Source organism: Rhinopithecus bieti, unplaced genomic scaffold (assembly GCF_001698545.2).
Source record: "Rhinopithecus bieti isolate Rb0 unplaced genomic scaffold, ASM169854v2 scaffold_19722, whole genome shotgun sequence".
NCBI classification, from domain to species: Eukaryota; Metazoa; Chordata; class Mammalia; order Primates; family Cercopithecidae; genus Rhinopithecus; species Rhinopithecus bieti.
In genome coordinates, this window is record NW_016809905.1 from 1,802,547 (window position 1) to 1,812,085 (window position 9,539).

The 9,539-nt window shown below is 36.2% G+C and overlaps 1 protein-coding gene across 1 annotated transcript; it reads left to right on the forward strand.

Moving 5' to 3' along the window:
* The first annotated feature begins 6,826 nt into the window (after positions 1–6,826).
* Positions 6,827–7,774, forward strand: LOC108541304 (olfactory receptor 5B3). Its single transcript, XM_017890776.1, has one exon. It carries the CDS (start codon positions 6,827–6,829, stop codon positions 7,772–7,774), a length of 948 nt encoding a protein of 315 aa, XP_017746265.1.
* Positions 7,775–9,539: the final 1,765 nt, after the last annotated feature.

Below are 9,539 nucleotides of genomic sequence, written 5' to 3' on the forward strand. Positions count from 1 at the left end.
GAAGGAAAGAAATCCACTGATTTTTTTTCTTCTTTTGTCAAATATTGTTAAAACCCTCTGGTAAATTTTTATTTTACTCATTGTAATTTTCAGCTCCAGAAATTCTGTTTTTTTAAAAGTAATTTGTATTTTTAATTGATATTTACTATGTTTTGAAACACTGTTGTCCTAGTTTTCTTTAGTTCCTTGTCAATTTTTCCCCTTAATCCCTTTGAGCCCATTTAAGGCAATTGATTTAAGATTTTTGTCTTCTAGGTATAACGCTTATGCTTCCTCAGGACAATTTTGGTTTTCTTGTAAATTGGAAATGGTTTCTTGATCCTTCATATGTCTCTTATTTTCAGTTGAAAGTTTGACATTTTTAATATTATAGTATGGTAATTCTGGAAGTCAAATTATCTCCCCTCCTACCCCCAGTTTCATTTGTTTTTGCTTGCTCTGAGTACAGTTGTTTATTCAGTGAGTTTTATTAAAATATTTGAAAGAATGTATTTATTGTCATATGTGGCCTCTGATGTCTTTGTTTCTTTACTTGTGGTCACATAGCAGTTTAACAGATACTTCCTAAAAATGTCATGTGAGGTCACCTTTTTCTTGAATCATCCTTCTCTTTCTGTAGATCCTTGACTATTTTCCAGAGTTCAGACAAAGTTGATTGTGCCAGTTTTTGCTTGCTTTTTTGTATTTCTGTGGAGTAACAGGCCCTTAAAATATTCTAATCTATCATTTTTCCTGCCCCCATCTTAGAAGGAACTGGTAACTGCATTTACAGCCCACTGAATAATTTAGATTAATCTCCATCTCACTATCCTTAATTTGATCATAACTGCAAAGCAATTGTCATGTAAGGTATAATTTACCAATTCCAAGTATTAGAATCTGATATTTTGGAAGATAAATATTCAGCATCCTACAGATTTATTTCTTACTTATGCTACTACATGTCTGTCACACAGGTTGTCTGGCTAAGTGAAAAGCTGTATGTGGTCACTCAAAGACACCTGCTGATGAAGGTATCATCATCTGTTTCTGCACCTGCTGGAACATTAAGCCTTTTGATGATCATAGCAGGAGATGAGATAACTGGAGAGTAGTATGTATGTTTCAACCAACATTACAATTTTTTCTATAGTTCATTATCTAGAACTATTGCATGTCCTGCCTAGCTGGAATGGGGCATACACATGTAGAAAAGTAGGTGGATTGTTTGTGTACCACTATTTTTGTGACCTATCTATGGAAAATATTATAAATAATAAATATTAATATTTAACCTATTGAACACCTGATATGTGGTAGAAAGTGTATTGTGCTCTATAAATATGTCATGTGATTATCTTTTTGAAAATCTTTCGTGAATGACAAGATAATATTTTCTTCTTCCTTACAGAAGGAAGCTGAAATTGGAAAGGCTACATTTCTTACTCAAATTTGAGGTGAAGCAACCATGGTGCACAGAACAAATGTTTAACCATGATGCTCACTTGTACTAAGAGAGATGTGATAAGTCTGTTTGGGAGTGTACTGTGGGCTCAGAAGCAACAGTGCAAACGATGAATCCGTGCAAAAGGATGAATCTGTCTCCTTTGTTGGAAAAAAAAAGCATCCCCAGGCCAGAACTGTGGTGATAAGGTAGGCAAGTGTTAAGAAAATTCTTAAGGAGATGTCTTAGAGAAAAACAAAAAGAAGTAAAAAAAATTTAAATTACAAAATTTTTAAATATAAAATGCTGATACAGAGGTGAGACAATTTGAATGGACTGCTAGTGGTAATTCAAAATAATAGAGTATCTTCAGAAAAGATGTTGACAGTTTCTTATTCAGATAAACATGTGCCTACCATACAACAATTCAGTCTGACTCATCAATATTTATTCAAATGAAATGAAAATCTATGTTCACCTCAGAAATCTTTTTTTTTTGAGACAGACTCTCACTCTGTCACCCAGGCTGTCATACAGAGGCACAATCTTGGCTCACTGCAGCCTCCGCCTCTGCCTCCCAGGTTCAAGCAATTCTCCAGCCTCAGCCTCCTGAGGAGCTGGGATTACAGGTGCCTACCACCCTGCCTGGCTAATTTTTGTATTTTTAGTAGAGACTGAGCTTCACCATGTTGACCAGGCTGGTCTTAAACTACTTACCTCAAGTCATCCACCCACCTCAGCCTCCCAAAGTGCTAGGATTACAAACATGAGCTACAGTGCCTCGCCCAGAAATCTTTAATGAAATGCTTAAATCAGCTTTATTTCTACTCACCAAACTCTAAAACCTGTACAAATGTTCCTCAGTTGCACAATGAGAAAAACAATCTATAATGTCCACATAATGCAATATTCTTCTACAATAAAAAAGATTTAACTCTGACATAGGCAACAATATATATGGGTTTCAATTGCTAAGTGAAAGTGAAAGATGCCAGACTCAAAGACTACATATTCTAGGATTATATTTAAAGACATTCTAGCAAAAGCAAAATTATTTGGACAAAAGCAATGTACTTGTTGCCAGAATAGTGGGTGGGGGAAAAGAGGTTACCAAAAAGTAAGCTTAGAAAATGTTTTTAATGTAATTGTTGTAGCCTTATGTGACCATATATTTGACAAAATTCTTAGTACTATACAGTAAAATGTGTATTAATACTGGGTATTACTGTCTGTAAATTATGCATTCATTAGAGAATGAAAAAAGAAATAACAAATTTAATATGCACACAAATTATGTGCGTATATTAAAAATAATAAGCTTGATCCCCACTGGCAGCTTTAATTGCTTCTTCACCAGGAAAGCAGAATGAGGAGCTGTAGATCCTCTCACAGGGAACATCTCCAGAGATCTCCATGCCCTTATAATTCTCCTCATATCTCCATATATTAGCATATGAAATCCCAACATGACTCCCAACATGATGTAGTTTTAGAGAGACCACACTGTGTACAAAGCTCCACGGATCATCATTTATTCATCTAAAGGATAATTGTTTTTAGTTCATCCATGCCTTCTGACCTGAGGCTTTGCTATGAACCTTCAACCCTGCTCAGGGAAAACATCCCAAGTGAAAAATTACGTTGACTGACTTTCGCACGATGACCCCTTAGCAAGATGTTTTACAGCCCTCACTTACTTGTTATTTACAGATGCAATTCTGTGAATTATGTGAGTGAGGTAATCTTAACATGTTTATTTTCTTGAGAAAGGGGAAGATAAGTAACTCCTTAAAGTTCCCAGAAAGAATTAATAGGAGATTCAGGACTTGTTCCATCTTAATGCTCTTCCCTTTATTTTTCCATGCCTGGAGACCATGAAACCTGTTGACAAGTACCTGAGAGCAAGCTTCTCCAAACATATTAATGCAATATTCCATGGCTGATTTTCTGATTACAGACAAACTATTCTGTATTGACTGTTTCTGCTCATCCAGCTGTAAGGTAAGCTTCTATATCTAAGAAACATTTCAGAGAAAAGTGTAACTCATGCAAAAGCAATGGGGCAGCTACACTTACTATAAGTTATTTGAGAGCAGAAATAGGTGTTTTCAACATTTTTTTCTAAAATACTGAGGTGGGCGTAGGGCATAAATGTTCCATTATAGGAAATTTAGTGGTTCTTATGAAACATGCTTCTTCCTCCAAAGATATGGACAAAAGATAAGATAGATGATATTCTGACTAGGTGGTAATTTTATCTGTTCGTTATGTATTGGCTTTTCATAAGTGGTAAAAAAAACAAAAACAAACAAAAAAGAGTGAAATGTTCATTCTTTAAACTACAAAAGGGTGTTAAATGAATTAACAAGCTATGACCTGTGTTTTAACTTTTTTTAATAATCTCATTCTTACTATTATTAGCACATCTACATATGTTGACAGTGATGTGGCTGAAAGTTTTGACTTTTGATTAGATTGAAGATGGATTTAACTCTTGAATCTTGACTCTCAAGCTAGCCATATAATTTTGGAGCATCACATCACTTCTCAAATTCTCAATGTTCTTAATGATAAAGTAATAATAACAATAATAATACCTCTCTCTTTCTCTCTCACACAGACACACACACACATACACACACACATCATTTATATATAAAGTTTTTATTATTGGTAGAACATAGTGTATGCTAAAAGCAGTCATGTATGTTAAAGTTAGCAACATAACATCTTCATACCTCAGGCTTGGGAAGTGAAGTTGCCAAGTGTTTCAGAGAAAGACAGTAGGAAACAGTAGTTAGTATTGGTTGGATACCCTTCTAAAGACCCCAATCCAAATACAAAGATTTAAAGTATTGTTCCTGATTTCATTCTTATTTTCATGGCTGTGTAATATTCCATGGCGTATACATACCACAACTTCTTTATCCAGTCTACCACTGATGGGCACCAGGGTTGATACTATACATTTGTTGTTGTGAATAGTGTGCTGATGATCTTACAGGTACATGTGTCTTTTTTTAAAAAATGTCCAACTTTAAAGTTCAGGGGTACACATGCAGGATATGCAGGTTTGTTACATAGCTAAAGATGTGCCATGGTGATTAGCTGTACAGATCATCCCGTCACCTAGGTATTAAGCCCAGCATCCATTAGCTCTTCTTCCTGATGCTCTGCCTCCTCCTACCCACCACCCTCCCTCCTCCTACCCACCACCCTTTGACAGACCCCAGTGTGTGTTGTTCTCTACCATGTGTCCATGTCTTTTCATCATTCAGCTCCCACTTAAAAGTGAGAGCATGCAGTATTTGGTTTTCTGTTTCTGCATTAGTTTGCTGAGGATAATGGCTTCCAGATCCATCTTTGTCCCTGCAAAGGAGATGATCTCGTTCTTTATTATGGCTGCATAATATTCTGTGGTGTATATGTACCACATTTCTTTATCCAATCTATCATTGAAGGGCATTTAGGTTGACCATACGTATTTGTCTTTTTAGTAAATGACTTATTACCTTTTGGGTATATACTGGGTCAAATAGTAGCTCTGTTTTAAGTTTTTGAAGAAATCTGTACACCAGATTTTTGGAATACTACATAGCCATAAAAAATGAAATCACATCCTTTGCAGCAATGTGGATGAATCTGGAGGCCATAATCTTAAGCAAAGTAACACAATAACAGAAAACCAAATACCTCATATCCTCACTAATAAGTGAGGGCTAAATGATGAGAACACATGGACCTAAATATGGGAAAAATAGACACTGTGGACTAATGGAGAAAGAGAGGGTGGGCTTAAGAACTACCTATCAGATGGTATGCTCACCACCAGGGTGACAGGATCCATACTCCAAACCTCAGCATTATGCAATATTCCCACGTAACAAATCCGTACATGTAACCCTTGTATCTAAAATGAGCATTGAAATTTAAAAACAATGTAAATAAATAAATAATAAAATATTGTTCCTAATCAAGAATAGATTCAAAAAACATATTTTATCACATGGAACTTGCCACCAAATCAGATCTGTGAGTTAAATAAAGATAGTCCACAAAGTAGGAAATTTTAACCCTTAATCTTTAACTATGGAGTAACAGTAATAAGAGAAAGAATGACTTTAGGAAAAAGAAACTTTTTTACCCACACTAAAATATGGATTTCAAGGGAGAAATTAAGAAAAAGAGAGGCTCGCGTGAATTTTCCGGGGCAGACAATCATTTGCTTGGAGGAAGAACAACCTGAAAGAAACACAGAAAATCTCAGTGGTCCTAGTATGGAGGAAAATAAAATTGGAGACGGGAGCTTCAATATTTCAAAACTCACCCTTGCCTGCAGCCCTGCTTGTCACCATCCACTTTTATAAAACCAACAAAAAGATTATCACCCATCCTAATAGTATTTAATATTATAACTAGCACTCATTAGGCTATGCTTAACATCTAGCATTTTTAATGGATTATCTTATTTAATTCTCACAATACTACCTCAAAGTAGGTCACATTACTGTTTTAGTTTTACAGAAGAAAATGTGATGTTTAAGGGAATTAGATTAGAACCAGTGGTTCCCAGGTGGTAAGTGGTGGACTGACATGCCTCTCTTCCAAGAACTCAAGCTCTGTATCTGCCATATCTGATGATAGGCTTCTCTCAGAATTGTTTCTGCTAGTTGAACATGCCCCTAACAACCCAGTTATCCCACCACTTTCACTATGCATATATTACTCGCTTACTTCATTGTGAAACCCATAACACTAAGTTTGTACCAAAGGAGACAATAAGTGATTGTAAATTGAGTTGTATTCCATTTGATTTAAATTCAGTTTCGACCATTAGACTTAGGAACCCAGCATGGGTTCAAAAGTTGGTATGGATCCAAAGCATGGCTTGCCATTTAATACTTGTATAAACATGAATATGTTACTCAACCTCCTGTGCTTCATAATTTAAATGAATGCAACAACTAATCAAATACATAATATCGTTGCAAGGAAATAATGAATATATATCTAAAATGTCTAGACAAGTTCTTGGCAAATTAGCAACATGCGTCAGCTTTTACCGTGCTCAGGAAAGGTGAATTGACAGACAGATGCATCTAGATGAGTCATCTTGATCAGGTTAGTAAATTTTCTACATATGAGTTTACAAATTTATAATATGTAAAAATTGTGCAAATAATCTATTAAGATTCTTCAGTTTCAACAGTACGTAATTCTGTATAATCAATGCACTACCTTTGGTTGTCAAGGCCACACTTTTTCTAGGGAATCTTGAAGTACAAGTTATTGCTACAATGAAGGAATACATATTGTACTTATACTTTTCAATTTTAATTCAATTTGTTTATCACATTGTTCCTTTTTGTATTGCTACAAGCATCCTGTGAGTCCCCCAGAGCAATGATGGAAAATAAGACAGAAGTAACACAGTTCATTCTTCTAGGACTAACCAATGACTCAGAACTGCAGGTTCCCCTCTTTATAATGTTCCTCTTCATCTATATTATCACTCTGGTTGGAAACCTGGGAATTATTGTAGTGATATTCTGGGATTCCTGTCTCCACAATCCCATGTACTTTTTTCTCAGTAACTTGTCTCTAGTGGACTTTTGCTACTCTTCAGCTGTCACTCCCACCGTCATGGCTGGATTCCTTATAGAAGACAAGGTCATCACCTACCATGCATGTGCTGCTCAAATGTATATTTTTGTAGCTTTTGCCACTGTGGAAAATTACCTCTTGGCCTCAATGGCCTATGACCACTATGTGGCAGTGTGCAAACCCCTGCATTATACCACAACCATGACAACAAGTGTATGTGCTCGTCTGACCATAGGCTCCTACCTCTGTGGTTTCCTGAATGCCTCCATCCACACTGGGGACACATTTAGTCTCTCTTTCTGTAAGTCCAATGAAGTTCATCACCTTTTCTGTGATATTCCAGCTGTCATGGTTCTCTCTTGCTCTGATAGACATGTTAGCGAGCTTGTTCTTGTTTATGTTGTGAGCTTCAATATCTTTTTAGCTCTCCTGGTTATCTTGATATCCTACATATTCATTTTTATCACCATTCTAAAGATGCACTCAGCTTCGGGATACCAGAAGGCTTTGTCCACCTGTGCCTCTCACTTCATTGCAGTCACCATCTTCTATGGGACTATTATCTTCATGTACTTACAACCCAGCTCCAGTCACTCCATGGACACAGACAAAATGGCATCTGTGTTCTATACAATGGTCATCCCCATGCTGAACCCCCTGGTCTATAGTCTGAGGAACAAGGAAGTGAAGAGTGCATTCAAGAAAGTTGTTGAGAAGGCAAAATTGTCCCTAGGATGGTCAGTTTAACATTGTAGGATGCACCATAACCTAGTTTCATTTCTCTCGGATCTTCTCCATGTTCTGAATCACATTTAAAGTCCACAATCAAGTTAAATTCCTGAGGTGATTGCCATGCCTGTTTAAAAGTCTATTGTCTAAGTAAAAAGAAACATTATGTCCAGAAACATAACACCTGGACAAGAATGGCTAAGACATCTTGGGGCTTCTTTGCCAAAAACCTTAAAGATATTAATGTATTCATTTATTCTACATGCATTTTTTTCTACCACATGTCAATGCAAATATACATAAAACTAGAGCAAAAACAAGTCCATTAATAAAAGTACATGAAGGTTTCCCATGAAGTGGGGAATATTCCATAGGTGTGGAAAATGTGCCCAGATTAAATGTAATGTGACAAGTTCTGATGGTTAATTTTATGGGTCAGTTTAACTGGATTAAGGGATGCCCAGATAGCTGCTTAAACATTATTCTGAATATGTCTGTGAAAGTGTTTCCAGAAGAGATTAATATTTGAATCAGGAGACTGAGTAAGGAAGATCTGCCCTCCCCAGTGTGGGTGGCCATCATTCAATCTACTGAGGGCTCACCTGAAAAGAACAAAAAGGTGGAGGAAGGATGAATTGTGTCTCTTCTTGAGCTGGGACATTCATCTTCTCTTGTTCTCAGACATTTGAGTTACTGGTTTCTCGGGCCTTTGGCCTCCAGGCCTTATACAAGTTCCACAACCCTGTCCTGACCTTTCTCAGATCTTCAAACTCCAAATTACTCTACTGGCCTTCCTGGTTCTCCGATTTGCAGACAGTATATTGTGGGACTTCTCAACCTCCATATTCACATGAGCCAGTTCCCATAATAAATCTCCTTTTATCTCTCTCTCTCTATCTATCTATCTATTGGTTCTGTTTCTCTGTAGAACCCTGAGTAATACACTAATATTTAACAAAATAATTTAAATACTTAATTTAGGGAGTAGAATATAAAGTTGAGCCTAATGCTTTTAAATTTATTTCGGTGAATACTGTTCCAGGAGTCCTCATTTTGTTTAAAAGAAAGCATATTATTAAATGAAAGTATATGCTTTTCCTTGGCACATTTTATCAAGAATATGTACATATAGCATCTCATATGAATTAATATTTGTGTCATTACTGAGTTATAGAAGCAACATGTTCATGTTTTAAATTTTAAAAGGATAAAACAACTAGAGCACCAGAAAATTGAGTAAAATAAAACCATTTCTTTGTATATTGCTACCAACTTTTACAGTGTTTAAAAAATGTACCGAGAAACAAAAAAAATGTACATTTTTCTTTCTGCAAATGCTTTGAAATTGTTAATTCTGCTCCTTCATTCTTATTTTAGTTGACATACATCACCTTTTGCTGCTTCACCTGTGTTTTACTCCATTTCGTCCAGGCTGCTCTCCTTGCTGTTTTTCACAACTCCAAGCCTGCTCCAACCTCAGGGCCTGTGCACTTGCTACTCTCTATGCATAATATTTCCTCACTCCATTCAGGTCTTTCCTTAAATGTGACCCAGTCATAGAGTCCTTCGTTCACCACCTTTATAAAATAATCCCTCTCCCCACCCCATGTACACTGCCCCTCATCTCGTGTTATTCTTCCTCGTTTTTACTCACATTCTCCTGTATATTTATTCACTTGTTCACTATATATCCTCCTATCCAACTAGAAGACAAACTTCATTAGAGCAGTGAATTTTTTGTTTTCTTTGTAAGATCTTTAGTACCTAAATGAGTGTGTTTCAT